The sequence below is a fragment of the Sminthopsis crassicaudata genome, chromosome 2 (genome assembly GCF_048593235.1).
Source record: "Sminthopsis crassicaudata isolate SCR6 chromosome 2, ASM4859323v1, whole genome shotgun sequence".
Classification (NCBI taxonomy): Eukaryota; Metazoa; Chordata; class Mammalia; order Dasyuromorphia; family Dasyuridae; genus Sminthopsis; species Sminthopsis crassicaudata.
The window spans coordinates 436910311-436927550 of NC_133618.1; the positions used below are offsets into that span (position 1 = coordinate 436910311).

The 17240-nt window shown below is 40.1% G+C and overlaps 1 protein-coding gene across 6 annotated transcripts in view; it reads left to right on the top strand.

The window, feature by feature from the left end:
- The first annotated feature begins 11125 nt into the window (after positions 1–11125).
- TBC1D9B (TBC1 domain family member 9B) overlaps positions 11126–17240 on the top strand; it is a 43521-nt gene continuing 37406 nt past the window's right edge. For 2 of the 6 annotated variants that reach the window (XM_074292351.1, XM_074292349.1), the window contains exons 1-2: positions 11563–11771; positions 15341–15451. Coding sequence is in view for 4 of the 6 variants with exons in the window: in XM_074292349.1 (XP_074148450.1) it covers positions 15362–15451 (90 nt within the window). In the remaining 2 variants the exon portion in view is untranslated. Of the gene's footprint in view, positions 11396–11561; positions 11772–15340; positions 15452–17240 lie in introns of those variants that run through there. The other 4 variants (XM_074292350.1, XM_074292347.1, XM_074292348.1 and 1 more) reach the window with 4 other exon arrangements.

Here is a 17240-nt window from a genome sequence, read left to right on the forward strand (position 1 = left end):
CCATTCATCTTCCAGTTTCTAGCCACTACGAAAAGAGCTGCCACAAACATTTTGGCACATACAGGTCCCTTTCCGCTCTTTAGTATTTCTTTGGGATATAAGCCCAGTAGTAGCACTGCTGGATCAAAGGGTATGCACAGTTTGATAACTTTTTGGGCATAGTTCCAAATTGCTCTCCAGAATGGCTGGATTCTTTCACAACTCCACCAACAATGCATCAGTGTCCCAGTTTTCCCACAGCCCCTCCAACATTCATCATTATTTGTTCCTGTCATCTTAGCCAATCTGACAGGTGTGTAGTGGTATCTCAGAGTTGTCTTAATTTGCATTTCTCTGATCAGTAGTGATTTGGAACACTCTTTCATATGAGTGGAAATAGTTTCAATTTCATCATCTGAGAATTGTCTGTTCATATCCTTTGACCATTTATCAATTGGAGAATGGTTTGATTTCTTATAAATTAGGGTCAGTTCTCTGTATATTTTGGAAATGAGACCTTTATCAGAACCTTTAACTGTAAAAATATTTTCCCAATTTGTTACTTCCCTTCTAATCTTGTTTGCATTAGGCTTGTTTGTACAGAAACTTTTTAGTTTGATGTAATCAAAATCTTCTATTTTGTGATCAATAATGATCTCTAGTTCTCCTCTGGTCATAAATTCCTTCCTCCTGCACAGGTCTGAGAGGTAGACTATCCTCTGTTCCTCTAATCTATTTATGATTTCATTCTTTATGCCTAAATCATGGACCCATTTTGATCTTATCTTGGTATATGGTGTTAAGTAACACATTCTGTTTTAACCCCACTTCTCAGAATACCTTCTTTCCTCCAAGTTCAACTATGTACTTGTAACATCATTTAATATTTTTAGAAGACTAGTTTGGATTTGAGGTTCTTTTAAGCCAATTCTCTCTAATGCTATGTTTATTTTTAAGTGAAATAGGGTTGGAAAAAACCTTCTATAATAAAAATGATGAGTTTTGTTATTACAAAATTCCTAATACAACATATTCAGTTAGAAAACTCTATTATAGCAAGTAGCTGAAAGATTGAACATCTTGACCATTTGCAAAATAGGCATCAGTTAGGGCATTATGTGAGTAGGTATAATAAAGGCTTTTAAGATTACACATGGCTGTTCTTAGTGCGCTACCGGTTATTAAGCTATAGATTCAAGAGATCGTGGCCAGAGACCTTTGAAGGCCTCAGAGGAGGTGAGCTGGGTAGAGTTGACACTGCAAAGGTCAGTGGTCAAAGGTACTCTGTTGGGCCTAGGGCAGACTAGTAATTGTAACTGCCAGGAGGGCACGATTCATCTAGGGGCCAGAAAAGATAATACAACACAACACCTTTTGCTCTCATTGGGTAATTAATTGAACTCCCTAATGACTAGGAAGAAAAACAAAATTAAACCACTCAAGTGGGTTCCAAAAAAATCTGTTTATCCATTGCAGATAGACTCTTCAATCTATGATAATAATAGCTCAGAAAAGGACTATGCACCCATCAAAGAACTAAGAAATTCAACCAAATATATTCTAATGGGGAAATTGTGCCCAGACAAAGGGAGGACTAAATCTAAAGGCTGCCCTTTTCTTGTCTAATACTCAAGCTATGGAGGGTCCCAAAGAACAGAGAATTTCTTTATATATCCTGAAAACAATGATAGCCATTCCAGGCCATACACCACCCCAGGACTTATTATATATAAGCAGGTATGTGGGTCTAACGTTATCAAGTATATAGCTTTCATTTGGCCAGTTATCAAATTAATTTATGATTTTCAATTCAACTCAATTCAATTCAATAGTTATTTATTACGGGATGGCTAGGTGCCAGACACTGAGGATACAAAAACAAAAATTAAATATATCCCAGCCTTTGAAAGGTTCCCATTCTACTTCAGAGAAATTGTATGTACACTGAGATGTAAATACAAAACAAATTAAAAGTAATGGGAAAAAGGTACTCACAACTGAGAGAAGCAAGAAAAGCCTCTTGTAAGAAATGGCACTTGAACAATTTCAATAAATTGGGATGGGAAATGCCATCTACATTCAGAAAGAGAATTATGGAAATTGAATGTGAACTGAATCATAGTATTTTCACCTTTTTTGTTTGCTTGCTTTTTTTTTTTCTTGTGTTTTTTGCCCCTTTTGGTCTTATTTTTCTTGCACAGCATGACAGATATGGAAATATTTTTAGAGAATTGTACATATTTAACCTATATCAAATTATTTGCTGTCTTAGGGAGGGAGAAGATAAAAGAGGAAAGAAAACTTTGGAACACAGTTTTAGAAAAGTGAATGTTGGAAATGATCTTTACATATATTTGGAAAAATAAAATACTATTGAAATTTTTTTTTAAAAAGAAATGGCACTTGAGCTAAATCTTGAGGTAATTTACAAAGTCCAAGGAGGTAAGGAGGAACATTCCAAGCATGGGGGAAAGGCTTGGGGAAAGGCACTGAGGTATAAAGATAAAGTGCCATGTCCTGAGGAGAGCCAGGAGGTCAATTTGATCAGCACATAGAGTGCCTGAGGGGGGAATTATGTGAAAATAGTCCGGAATTAGATTGTGAAAGTCCTTAAATACCACACATTTTAATGTAGCTTCAATAAGGAGCCCCTAAAGCTTCTTGAACAAAAGGACTAATCAGATCTATACTAGAAGTAGTTGTGTGTGGGTTGAACAGGAGCTTAGAGAGACACTTACACAGATACAATAAATAGTTGAACCCATGGTGTTAGAAATACACTCTTGCACTGAAAATCAGCTAGCAAGGAAAATGTATTAAAGAATAATCTTAAAGAATCATCTTTACATTTCTGGCCAGAAGTGGGCTCTGCTCCTGTTTGGGAAGAGGAAGCCCTAAGCACAGAAGTGGGAGAAGCTTTATACTTCCTCGTTTGGCACAGTCCCTCCTTTTATAGACTGGATTAGTCAATTCCCTTCTGGGTTACAATCTCTCTGATATATCCACTACATGTGTCCCTTAAATATGTATAAGCATGTTTCCCCTCCCTCATACATCCCATTTCAAAAATAGTGGAAAACTCCTCCTAAAAAGTGTATTGTTTAATATTCAATTAGCCTATTTAAGCAGACACGGTAGGGATTTGGTCAAGTCAGGTCATTAACCCCAGCTAGTTTGGGCTGGATTGGCTATTATCTTGAGTTTTCAGTTTTCTCAAAACTACAAGACTCTTTCTGATTGGCCGAACTTTGTGCCTTCCTAGTTCCCCAATTCCTTGTTTCTGTGGAATCTTAATCTTTCTTAACCTCTCATATTCTGAAAATAGCTGGTGAGTGGTACCCACTATCCTACATTATCTTGAAGCTTGCAATGCTCTGTGGAAATGGAACTTTTTAGTACTACTCACACGTAACAATTGATGGGATCTCCAAAAGAAAGACTATGAAGATAGAAAAGAACTCGGGACAGAGCTCTGGATTAGACCAAAGACAGAAAGGACATAGATGATAATGATCCTGAAAAATAAGCCCAAGAAGGATTGATTAGAGGATAGGAAAAGAACCAGGAAAAGTCTAAGATTGTGAAAACCCAGGGTGGACAGAGAAAAAATAATCTAGGGTGCTCAATTTGTGATGACCAGCCCACTACCCTATTCAGTAAGAGTGAAAGGGCCAAGCATGCAAAAGGCAGCATATGGATTGATTGGGAAGTCTCTTCTCACTGAGTTAAGGAACAAATATAAAAGAAATCAGGGATATGCTGATAAATGTTTAATAAACACTCTTGGCAGGGAGTGAATGTGTACATAATCTGTTTTTACATTTAATCTTTATTAATTATTATTTCCCCATCATCTTAAGTCAAGACAATCAATAAAACAATAAAACAAACCCTGATTGCTGATCCACACTGAAAATTTAACTATTGGCTCTCAATCTGTTTGAACTAACTCCAAGAGATACTGTGAGAAAGTTGGGTTTCCACAGTGTTGCAAGCTTTGAAGTAGTGTAGGCTAGTGAGTACCACTGATCAAGAGGTTTTCAGAAAGTGAAAGATTAAGGAAGATTAAGATTCCACAGAACAATTAAGTGATCAATAGAAACCTTGAGCAAGCAAGGAATTGGGAATTAGGAAGGTACAGGTGGATTCAGTTGATCAGAAAGAAAGAGTTTTGTGGTTTGGAGGAAACCACAAATTTGGAATAATAGTTGATCCAGCCCAAACTAGTTGAGATCAGTGACCTGATTTAACCAAATCACTATTGTGCCTACTTAATAGGCTAATTGAATATTAAACAACACATCCTGTAGGAGAAATTTTCCACTATTTTTGAACAGGGGATATATGATGAGGGAGAGGAAACATGTTTATACCTATTTAGGGGACACATGTAGTGTATGTATTAGAAAGATTGTAACCCAGAGGGGAACAAACAAATCCAGTCTCTAAACTGTGCCAAATTAGGTAGTATAAAGCTTCTCCCATTTCTGTGCTCAGGAGCAAAGCTTACTTCTGGATAAAAACGTTGATTCTTTAAGATTCTTCTTTAATAAATGTTTCTTGATATCTGATTTTCAGTGTCAAGAGTGTATTTCTAACAATCTCTAGATAAAGTACTGACAGCCTAGTTCCCCCTTCCCTCTGTTACAGAGAAACAGCAGGAGAAAAGTTACTGGAACACAACTCTCCATGGTGGGATTTGGGAAATGAAGTGCCATCAAGAGTACTTGTTACCAAAGTCATCACAGACCTAAAGCTGGATATATATTTGTTATTTATTAGATATTAAATATACAAATTATTTTATAGAGCTAAAAAAAAGTAATAAAATTCATCTGAAAGAACAAAAGGGCAAAAATATCAAAGTAATTAATGAAAAAAAAATAATAAAGGATAGTGGCCTGGAATTTAACCACCTCATTTATAGATGAGGAAATTCAATAACCACTCAACAAAGTCCAATTTTTCAATCTTTTTTTCCCCCCCTGAGGCTGGGGTTAAGTGACTTGCCCAGGGTCACACAGCAAGGAAGTGTTAAGTGTCTGAGATCACATTTGAACTCGGGTCCTCCTTAATTCAAGGCTGGTGCTCTATCCACTGAACCACCTAGCTGCCCCCAAAGTCCCAATTTTTAAAAAGAATAGGCCTTGGAATCTGGAAGATCTGGGTCAACTCCTGACTCCAACATGACATGGAATTGTGGATCTTGGACAAATAATTGGTCAGTACCCCAGGCAATGATCCAAGGCTAAAAGTTGCAAAACATGTTACCTGAATGGGCAGGAACAAGTCAACAAAACAAAGCATTTATTAAGCTCTTATTATGGGCAAGACACTGTGCTGGGCGCACAAAGGAAGGCAGAAAACCAGTACCTGAATATGTTTAGAAGAATTGCACATGTTTAACCTATATTGGATTACTTTCTATCTAGTGAAGGGAGGGGAAAAAATATGGAACATAAGGTTATACAAGAGTGAATGTTGAAAACTATCTTTGCATATATTTTGAAAAAATAAAAGGCTATTATTTTTAAAAAGAAAAGAAAATCAGTCTCTTCCCTGAAAGAGTTCACAATGTAATGCAATATGCAAATAAGCTATATACAGGATTTATTGGAGATCTTCCAAGGGAATGCATTGATTAAAGAGGCCTAGGAAAGTCTTCCAAAGAAGGCTGGATTTTAGCTGTGACAGTAAAGAAGATTAAAAAAGCCAGAAAGCAAAGAGGGGAGAATCCTCCAGGCATCGAGATTTCCAGGCCCAGTGAAAAGGCACAGTCTAGAAATGGAGCATCCTTGGCAGTGAAGAGAAAGAAGAGAGGAAGGCTGGAGAAGGGAGCAAGGAGGCCTAGATCACTCAGTCATATGGTATGTGGAGAGATGTAAAGTACAAGAAGTCTGGAAAGGTGGGAAGAAGATTTATGAAGAGCTTCAAAAGCCAAACAGAGATTTTTATATATGATCTTGGAGGTTTAGGAAGCCCATTGGAGCATACTGAATATAGAAGCTACATTATCATATCTGCACTTATACAGGGGCAAACCAGTGTGGAACAAATATAAAGCCCTTGTGTCACTCAGTACTGATATAGACCATCTTAATGGAGAAGTGATGAAGCAGGACTCCATTTTTCCACTATCCTCAGGAGTTCTGCTTCATTACTTCTCCATTAAGACAATATATTTTAATCACCCCAGCATGGGAGCTCTAGAGAGCATGGTATGTTTTGTCACCCCAACTTGGGGGCTCTAGAAAGCAGGACAGAATAGATAACTACAGACAAAATAAAATATTTGGGCAGCTACCTGCTAAGACAAACCTGGAACTATATGAACACAACTACAAAACACTTCTCACATCAATAGTTAACTAAACAATTAGAAAAATATCAATTGCTCATGGGTAGGCTGAGTTAATATAATATTCTCACTTAAACTGGTCTACTTGTTCAGTGCCATATCAATTAAACTGCCAAAAAATTATTTTGTAGAGCTAGAAAAAGTAATAAAATTCATCTGAAAGAACAAAAGGATAAAAATATCAAAGGCATTAATGGGAAAAAAAAAAAAAAAAGGATGGTGGCCTGGCAATAACCAGACCTAAAATTCTATTATAAAGCAGCAATCATCCAAACCATTTGGAACTGGCTAAGAAATAAGTTGTTGGTCCTTCATTCTCAAAAAGGGCCGTGACATGTTGAATAGTGGATCAGTGGATTGGTTTAGATGTACATGACACAATAATCAATGACTATTTGTAATTTGTAATATAGCATTTGATACCCCCAAACTCCAGCTTCTGGAATAAAAACTCATGATTTCCCAAAAATTGATGGGAAAATTGGAAAAAAATATGTCAGAAACTCAGCATAGACTTAGACCTACATCTCACACCCCATACTAAAATAAAGTCAAAATGGGCCACATGATCTGGGCATAAAGGGTGATACCATAAATAAATTAGGAGAACAAAAGATAGTTTACTTATCAGATCTTTGGGGAAAAGAGAAATTTATAATCAACAACAAATTAGAGAATATTATGAAATGCAAAATGAACAACTTTGATTACATGAAATTAAAAAGGTTTTGGACAAACAAAACAAAATCAACACCAACAAGATTAAAAGGGAAATATAAAGCTGAGAAAAAAATTTTACAGTCAATGTTTCTGATAAAGGCCTCACTTCTAAAATATAGAAAGGTGTAAAATTTATAAGAATACAAGTCATTCTCCAATTTATAAACAAAGGATATGAACAATTTTCAGATAATGAAAAAGCCATCTATAATCATATGAAAAAATTCTCTAAATTAAATAATCTATTGATTAGAGAAATGCAAATTAAAACTGGGACACTAAGGCATTGTTGGTGGAGTTGTGAGCTGATCCAACCATTCAGGAGAGCAATTTGAAACCATGCCCAACAGGCAATAAAACTATGCATACCTTTTGACTCAACAGTGCCATTGACTCTGTATCCCAAGGAAATATATATGCAAAAATGTTTGTAACAGCTCTTTTTGTGGTGACAAAAAATTGGAAAATGAGTAGGTGTCCATTGTAATGTTCTTTGGTTTGGGAGCAGCTTTCTTTTCAGTCAGAGTAATCACCATGAGGAGAGTCAGGTATTGAAGCCCAAGTCCTTTATTATCTCCTTCCTGGGGCTGGGCAGTTTTCTGGAGAGCCTTTCAGGCCGGCCTTGGTCTTAGTGGAGAAATGCAGGAGGAGAGCCTGCCACCAGTAGCCTGACTGAAGATCGAATGAATGTCTGTCCTTGGTTCGGAGAGCTTGAGCTCCCACCTGTCTTCTCTGTCCTCTGAAAGCTTCTCCTCTTTGGATCTGAGTCTCTACTTATATGCTCCACACTGATTATAAACCCATCATTATATCTCTAGGAAACCATTATTTGTTGTAAGATAAAATCAATCAAACAGAGTACTTATAAAAACTATGCTAAACTAGACAACCATTGTCTTTGTCAATTCCACTGAATTAGCACCTTGTAAGAATCCTTATTTCAAGTTCAGAGTTCTAGCCCATAACAGTCTATCACTTGGGAAATGACTGAATAAATTATGTATATGAAAATAATGGAATATTGTTGTTTTACATGAATAAGCTGATTTTAGGAAGGCCTGGAAAGATTGACATGAACTGATGCTGAGCAAAACAAGCAGAACCAGAAATACATTGTACACAATAACTGCAAGATTGTGTGATGATCAACTATGAAAGACTTGGTTCTTCTCAGTGGTTCAGTGATCCAAGGCAATCCCCATAAACTATGGATAGAAAAAAACCATCTGCATCCAGAAAGAGAACTATAGAGATTGAATGTAATTCAACACATACTATGTTCACTTTTTTTTTCTTTTTTTTTTCTCTCATGGTTTTTCCCTTTTGTTCTGATTTTTCTCTCCCAACATGATTCATAAAGAAAAATTATTTTAATATTTAGCATGTATTGTTGGAAAACCTGCCATGGGGGGGGGGGAATTAGAACAAAAGGTTTGGCAATTGTCAATGTTGTAAAATCACCCATGCATATTTCTGGTAAATAAAAACTATTAAAATAAAATAAAAAAAGAAATGTTATTTAAAAAGTTAATATCTCTGTATAACCAGAAAAAATAAACCAATCATTAAATAAATATTTTTTTAAATGATAGTATTGTTGAGGGCGGTAGCCCCTTGGTATTCTTTGTTTGATCTCCAACTCCATTTGGGACTTGGACTTTGATGTGGTCAAACTGGTTTGGGCTATCTGAGGTGGCCAGGGTTTTACAGCCTCCATTCTAAATCTGCTCAAACAGACCAACTGTCACAGCAGGGGAAGAGACTTCTGTCTCTACTCAAAAGATAACAAGAGAGTCCTTATCTTAATTTACATCACTCTCAGGAACCTCCCTACATCACTGCATAAAAGAGAGAACGGGAATCTTCTCTTTGCAAATGGCCTTGTACCATGCAGCCATTTTGCCCACCGGCTCTCCGGTGTTTCCATTCTAATCCATAAAGACTATGTTTCCATACAGCAGTAAGTAGCAAATTCCTTTGCTGCCGAACCCGCCATTGGTTACTTTGGGGAAGGAAGGAAAGAGAGAAAAGGAACTGATCCATCTTTGTTTAGACCACAATTTACTCCTAATTTACTCATCAGTATGATGCTAGTGGAGAACTCTGGCACCCACACACTAGTTAACTGTTCCCTGCACAGACACCTGTTTCTCTAAACACATAGGAAGCAACTGCTACCACTACTCTCCACATCCACAGTGTCATAGTTCAGGAGGCACGTATTAAATAAGTGAACATTATTTTTCCTCCTTGTAACTTGACCAACTAAAACGATTAAACTTGAAGGCAGTATTAAAACTGGAAAGTGATTGGAAATGTTCCACTCCGTGCATCTATGTATCTCAAAGTCCTTGGTATTACCATGTTTTTACTAATCTAATTAAATTATTTACTTGCCTATGAATTTGAGGCCACATTTGCTCAAATAGTATACTGGATATGAGTTGAGAGCCATGTGAGGTGGGGAACAGATCATGATTTAGGGAGCCCACATCGCCAGGTTTCCCCCAAAAACATTTTCTAATATCTTGGACAAATCTGGGGCCATTTTTCACAGAAGGTATTTCTTTGATGCTCTTGACCAGAGGCTCCTTGTGGAACATTTTCTCAGTATCCTTCCTTGGTCCTCCTCCTGGCCCCCAAGTGTGGATGTCCCCCAAAGTTCTGTTCTCTAGTCCTCTTCTCCCCCTAAGAGCTTTCCTTTGACAATTTCCCTGACTCTCAAAGCTTTACCTAACCACTTTATGGTCCCTAGGCTAAGTTATGACAGAATGTGTGGATCAAAAATAACAGGAGATCTCAGGTAATTAAGGGACAGAAAATGAGTTAAGTCCCCAAAAACTAATCTCCCCTCAGAGTCCTGTTGACCAATCATCAAGCCTCTAGGAAGCACTTCTACAATGTAGATAATGGATATGTAAAAACAAAAGTAACACAACCCCTGCCCCAAGGAGCTTATATTCTATCCGGGAAAAATATATACATACAAGTAAGTCCGAGGAGATTTCAGGGACCACCTGAGGGAGGAGGAGCAGGAAATGCCAATGCGGGAAATGGTTCCCTTAACCCCAGCGTTTCTAACCAGCCCTGCTCCTGGAAGAAGAGAATGGTCACAAGGACACTTCTGCAGGCTCAGACTCATTTCTCTCTTTGTATCTCTCTTCCCCTTCCCCCTCCTCTCCCTCTCTCCCTCTCTCCCTCCCTCCCTCTCTCTCTCTCTCTCTCTCTCTCTCTCTCTCTCTCTCTCTCTCTCTCTGTCTCTTTCTCTGTGTTTGTCTCTGTGTCTCTCTAGGTCTGTGTCTCTGTCTCTGTGTCTGTGTCTGTCTCTGTCTCTGTAGGTCTGTGTCTCTGTGTCTCTCTCAGTCTCTTTGTGTCTCTGTGTCTCTCTGTCTCTGTCTGTCTCTGTAGGTCTGTGTCTCTGTGTCTCTCTGTCTCTGTGTGTCTCTCTCTGTCTCTGTGTTGCTCTGTTTGTCTCTGTGTCTGTGTGTGTCTCTCTGTGTCTTTGTCTCTATTTCTCTGTTTCTGTCTCTGTCTCTGTTCTCTGTCTGTGTCTCTCTCTGTCTCTGTGTCTATCTCTTTCTCTTTCCCTCCCCGCCCCCCCTTCTCCCTCTCTCATTTCTCCACACCACCTGAAGTTTGGCAGGTTTATTTAACCGCACGCCCTCCTGTTTCCCACAAATATGCTTTATTAGAACCCCTTTTTCTCGGAGCGTTGTCCCGAGTTATAAGTGTCTCGCCGGCCTGAGTTTCCCCAGGACCCCCACCTTTTGTTGGGGGCAGTTAGAAAGTGTCGAACAGAACAGGCTAGGGGGCCTGAAGGAGAAAAGAAGCGGAAGGGATTAGGTGAGGAGAAGAGGGAAGGGGGAGGAGGAGAGAAGGAAGAAAAGAGGAGAGGAAAGAGGGGGGAGGAGGAGGAGGAGGCGGGGAGAGAGCCCAGGGGCGGCTGGGAGGGGGTGCGGCCGAGGCTGCTCCGTCCGGCTGGGCCGCCTTTGGAGGCCGCCAGAGGGCGCTGTGCGAGCGCGGGGACGCGGGCTCCGGCGGCTCTTCCCTCGCCGCTCCGCTCTGCTGCTCTCTCCCTGGCTCGCTCTCGGCCGCGCTCGCTCCCGAGCTCTTTCCTGTGCTCCCGCCCGCTGCGCTTCCGCTTTCCCCGGGAGCTGGGCCCGGCCCGAGGCGAGCGCCCCCGCTGTTTCGGGGAGCCCGGGGGGCTCCGGGCCGGCGGGATGTGGCTGAACCCGGAGGAGGTGCTGGTGGCGAACGCCCTATGGGTGACAGAGCGCGCCAACCCCTTTTTCCTGCTGCAGCGGCGCCGCGGCCACGGCAAGGGCGGCGGCCTCACGGGTGAGGGCCGGGCAGCTGGGCAGCTGGACAGCGGAAGGGGAGCCCTGGGTCCGAGACGCGCCCTGGCGGAGGAGGGGTCCTGGCGCCCCCGGGAAGGGGGGGAGGGGCGGGAACCTGCGGCTTAAAGGGGTGACGGGAGGGGGCGGGGCTGATCATATCTGGAGACTGGGGCTGCGGGAGGGCTGGAGGCCGGTGCAGACTCCCTGGCTCCTCGAGAAAGGGAAGCTGCCTCGCCGCGGCCTCGTCGCCTACACCCCCGCTCCGGACACAAGACTACTTAGAGATGGTGCTCACTGAGGGGGAAACTGAGCTCCCGTGATCGAAAGCAGAGACCTCCAAACCGGGCCTCCGGACTCCCCAGCCGAGTCCTGCCTTGGTAACTCTGAGCCCGGAATTCCCCTCTCCTCCCGGTCCCGACATACCCCCGGAGCCCCCTCAGGCAACAGGCCTGTTGTGTGTCCGGTTTCGAGGCTAAAAACCCCCAAAACAGGTTGGGCGCTTCTCGTGGAGGCCGAGGAGGGAAGGAATGGCCGAGGCACGCTCCCCGCGGGGACATTTGTAGTGTCTGCCCCTCTCCCATGTCAAGGGTACAGCATCTGCCCCTTGGGAACGTCTTAGCCTGGACGTGACCACAGGAGGAACTGGAACTTTCTTGGCGAAAGTTCGATGCTAATCCTGGAAATATTGAAGTGTTAGCTCCAGAATCTAGGAAAACGTCCGACGTGCTGGTTGCATGCTGCTCCCCGAAATTCTTTCTGCAGATTTGATCGACTTTCGCTCCCGCTTAAGTTTTGGAACCTCATCTGGTTAAGATGTTAGCTGTGTCAGATGTGGCCCCAGACACTTAATGTGTCCCTGGGCAAGTCACTTAACCCCAGTTGCCTCAGCCAAAAAAAACCAACAACAAACAAACAGATGTTAGGTCATGGATTTCCAGCTCTGGGCTAAAAGGATTGAGTTGGGGGTTGGTGCTTTTTGTTGTTGGGGGTTTTTTTAATATATATATATATATATATATATATTTCCAATGCTGTGAACTTTGGGGTATGTGGGAGATGAAGGGAAGGTGGGAAAGTGCCCTGCTCATCTCTACCCATTCTGTTGTTGGTGATGATCTTGGACCTCACATAGCTATTTGCGCTAATCTCTCAGCAGTTTTTTAATTAGTTATTTGTCTTTCTTATACAACTATGTATTATCTAAACTTTCCTAAACACAAGTGCCTAAAAAATTATTTTTTAAAAGAATTAAATAATGAAGTGAATGCAAATAGGTATCTCAAAAGTTCTTGGGATCCTTTAGAAATTAAGGTAATATATAGCTAGGTCCCAGTCTCTACAAAGAATATCCCACAGATTTTCATTGTTTATTGTATTTTTGTATGTATTTGTATGTTTCCATTGGGCCATTCCAATTACATATTTTATATATAATTATTATAATTATAATTAAACATTCAGTTCAAATGATATTATTCAACCAGGTTGTTTAAATACTTACATGCCAGTATTACAGGAAAAGAAAAAGACTAACCAATTATAGATATAATGAAGACTAAAGATAAGCGATTCTGACTATAATGTAGTTGTATAGCGAGAAACACAGGTTTGTTTGTTTTTTGTTTTTGTTTTTCCCTGAGGCTGGGGTTAAGTGACTTGCCCAGGGTCACACAGCTAGGAAGTGTTAAGTGTCTGAGATCAGATTTGAACTCGGGTCCTCCTGAATTCAGGGCTGGTGCTCTATCCACTGCACCACCCAGCTGCCCCAAAACACAGTATTTTTAACACTCCTACTTTTCCTCATGTCAAATATATGTATTATACCCCCAATCAGAAATAAGCAAAGACCTTCAGATCAGCATGTACTTGTGCCTCAGACAACCATCTGGGCCTCTCTTCTCCAGTATTATCCTGGATGCTCTCTCTGTTGTCTGTTGTCATATTCCTGCATAACCTTTATTGAAAATCCAATTAAAATGATATTTCCTCTTAGATGTCCTCCTTCTTGGTCATAATGACCTTTTAACACCTCATGTTATTTTGTTTTTCAATTTTTCAATGAAATTAGATAATATTACATAGTACAGTTCTCTGTGCCTTTTCCCCCAATAGACCCTGAGCTCTATGAAGACAGAGATCATATTTATCTAAACTGTATCCCCTATCCAGCAAATGGTCTGTGCAATAGGCCCTTAAAAATATTGAATGAATAATTAGGTGATGTGGGAATAGTAACTAGTGGGAGCGCAAAGATTATGGTGAACAATGAGAAGAGATAGCTGATATCCAGGAAGAAATAGAAACAGACCGCTCAACACAGTTCAAAGCTATTTGGCATAGCAAAGAGCTCCATATACTTTAGTAGTCCTTGGAGGAATGATTTCATTATAGTTAGACCATAGTCATTGATATTCATAACGATAATCCTTAGTCATTGAGAACAGGCTAATTTTTATGCAAAGCTTATATATAAAATATAAAAATTGTCACATACTCTTAAAAGGTTGTGTTCAAAATAATGCTTAAGAGGGCAAGGATGTATTTCTTACATTTTAGAACATTTCCATTTATAATGCACATTTCAGCAGTTAAAGGGATGAGATTTGATGATCTACAAAATGAATTTCTATGGAAACCCAACCTTAGGTCCTAAGTAAATGCTAGAATAATAAATTATCACTAAACTAATTTGTGTTGGAAGCATGGTCAGAAAAAACTTATTCCTACCTGCCTTTATGAAGTCACCAAATTTTAGATAAGTACAGAAATATTACAAAAAGAAAAATTGGGTTTCTTTTTCTTAGCAGAGCAATAGACTGTAATTGGGAAATGACATCAGATATCACCGATATGTTGGCTTGTTTTGTTTGACCTGTACAATCTTCATTACAAGGGAAAGGTCTATAGTGATAAGAGGAAGAAAGGAGGTATAGGAAACAGAATAATTGGAAAGTGATTTTGATTTCAGAAAGGGGGGAAAAGCATCAATAAAAAAAGTTTGGTTGGTTTGAGGAGGTTTTTTTTGTTTTGTTTTGTTTTTGTTGTTGCTTTTTTTCTTTTTTAACAAAGATATGGGTTGTTAGAAAAAAAGTTTAAAGGAATAGAAATCATTTAGAAAGAGCTAAAATAAATGGGCTCAAATCAATGAGAGTTGTACAGAATGAGAGACAATGGATACCAGTCATTTGAGCTAGCCCCAAATCAAGCACTTATTAAGCACTTGCAATGTGCCAGGCACTGTGCTAAACAGTGAGGAAACAAAAAAAGGCAAAACACAGTCCCTTTCCTCAGGTAGTTCACATTCTGTTAGGGAGACAACATGCAATAACTAGATATATACCAAATAGACACTCTAAATGGAAGGGAATCTCAGAGGGAAAGAACCAGTAGCAGGCACAAATAGAAAAGGCCTCCTGCAAAAAGTGGGATTTGAGCTAAGTCTCAAGGGAATACAGGATAGGTGAGGAGAAAGAACATATCAGGCCTGAGGGACAGCCAGAGGAAAGGTAAGGTTGGGACATGTGGGGAAGCAAGGAAGCCAATGAGCTGGATCCTTGAGGGTGAGGAGGGGAGTAAAGTATAAAAAGACTGAAAACGCTGAAAGGATCCAGAAGAGCCTTATCATATTCTATAAAAGGAAGATTTTCCTAGTTCAGTTACCCTGAAGTGAAACCTGAAAGAAGCTAAAAAATGGCCCTCCTTTGAGACTTTTAAACAGAAAATGATAGCTATTTGTCCTGGTTACCTGGGCCAAGGAACACATAGTGATTAACGTATACAGCAATCTGTAGTTTACAAAGTGTCTTAGTACACATTATCTCATTTGATCCTTCCTGTTCTTTCAGCTCATGAAATCAGGCCATCTGTAATAGCATTTGATGCAGCTGAAGCAGGGACACAGACCAGTTGGATCCCCAATCACATTCCTCTCCACCTTATTTCCCAGGTCTTCTTGTGGGAACACTGGATGTTGTCTTGGATTCCAGTGCCAGAGTCGCCCCTTATCGAATCCTTCATCAGACTCAGGACTCTCAAATCTATTGGGCCGTCGCCTGTGGTAGGTACTTGTGCTTCTCCTTTTCTTGCCTCATCAAAACTTGTATCAGGCATAGCTTAGAGAGGGACTTAAACGTTTACATGCCAAGTCTCTCAAGTCCAGTAGCCAAAAAAAATGGAGGGAGGATGGCATGCATGAGAGTAGAGTTGCTCTCAGTAAGAATTTTAGACACTTGGAGCTTCTGCTAGCATGAATATACCTCAGAACATGTGACTGTCTTCCTGCTTCATCAAATAGAGGTACCCAGAGCCATCAGGTTCTGTAAATGCCATCTCAGTGGACTTTGGTTCTAATCAGTTCCTTTCTTCACTGCTGTTCCTTAACATTTTACTTTTGCCCACCCTTAGAGAGTAACTCTCAGCCTTTCATGGAAAATGAGGTAGAAATTCTATAGTTTAAATGTAGCATGTCTGGGCTTACTTCTCTTAGAAGTCATCTATAAGCATGAAATATCATTTCTTTCTCCAAAGGGAATAGTGCATTAGCTGAGTAATACTTAATAAGCTTCAGTTTTCAGGCTGGATTATTTGAGGTGCAGGATCATGGCTCTGGCCCTTTTGACAGGGAGGGGTCCAATAAAAAGACTAAGATAGGAATTCCACCAAAGTATAGAAAGTGGATCTTGGGACAATGTTCTTTTAGAGTTTAGGTGATAGCTGAGGAGACAATATAGGAACTAAGTATCCTGGAAGCAGGATGAGCCAAGCTCATCTATAGTCATTTGGATCAGAACTCTCCATAATATCCCAGAAGACATCAACAGTTGGATGTATCTAACTCAAGAAGTTTTTTTCACCTGTAGAAATAAATGTAATAAAGTGGTGAGGTTTCCAGTTCTGTCCACAAAAGCCTCTTTACCCAGAATGTCCACTGTATTAATTGTCCTCTGGAACCTAACTACAATGTGTATGAGTTCCTTTGAGAAAAAGATTTTCTGGGTTCCGATTTGTTATGCCAGGAATACAGTGACAGAACCCACCTCCCAAAAAACATACATTCCATCTCTGACCTCCCACACTGGCCCAAGTCTCTTTGGGACTTGTTTGGTGTGGCAGAGGATCAGAGATGGGGCAGAACTCTTGAGGTAAGGCAAGAGGGGAGGTGTTAAAATAAGGCTTGGTTTGTTAGCACTAGACAGTGTTTCTTTGAGACTAGGTGAAAAATAGGGAGTGAAAATAGAAACTCAAGTATCCTGGAATTAGTGTCAGCCAAATTCATCTGCAGTAAGATAGTTGGATCAAAACTCTGATCCAGAGGAAAGGTCAGATGGTAGGGGCCAGACCCAACCAGGCCCAACCTGGTGTTGATATTTGTATAAAGTGATTATAGACCAAAGTAAGAAGAATTATGAGAATATCAACAATCACAATATGGAAAAGAAAATACACAAAAAGATATCTGAACATAGACAAGTGCAAAGATCAGACAACTGATGAAACCAGTCTTCCTCTTCTTTGTAAATACATCTAATAGAACTCGATGGGTGCTGAGCTGGAAGTTTCAGGTGAAATATCTCCAAACCAAAAATTCAAGATAGCAGTTCTAGAAAAGTGTAACTCAAAAATAATCTAGATTGTATTTATGCAGAAGATCACCTTATTATTAATCAAATTAATTAAATCAAATTTATCAAATAGATGTGTTCTCCTCAATTTGGATTCCCTTTCAACTATGCAGCTCACGATTTATATATATCTACCCATCCTATGCAACACTTGGTCCTGTTCTTCTACATCTTCTCCACTTACCATGCTGGAGATTTTCCATATTGTTTCCTGAGTAATCTCAG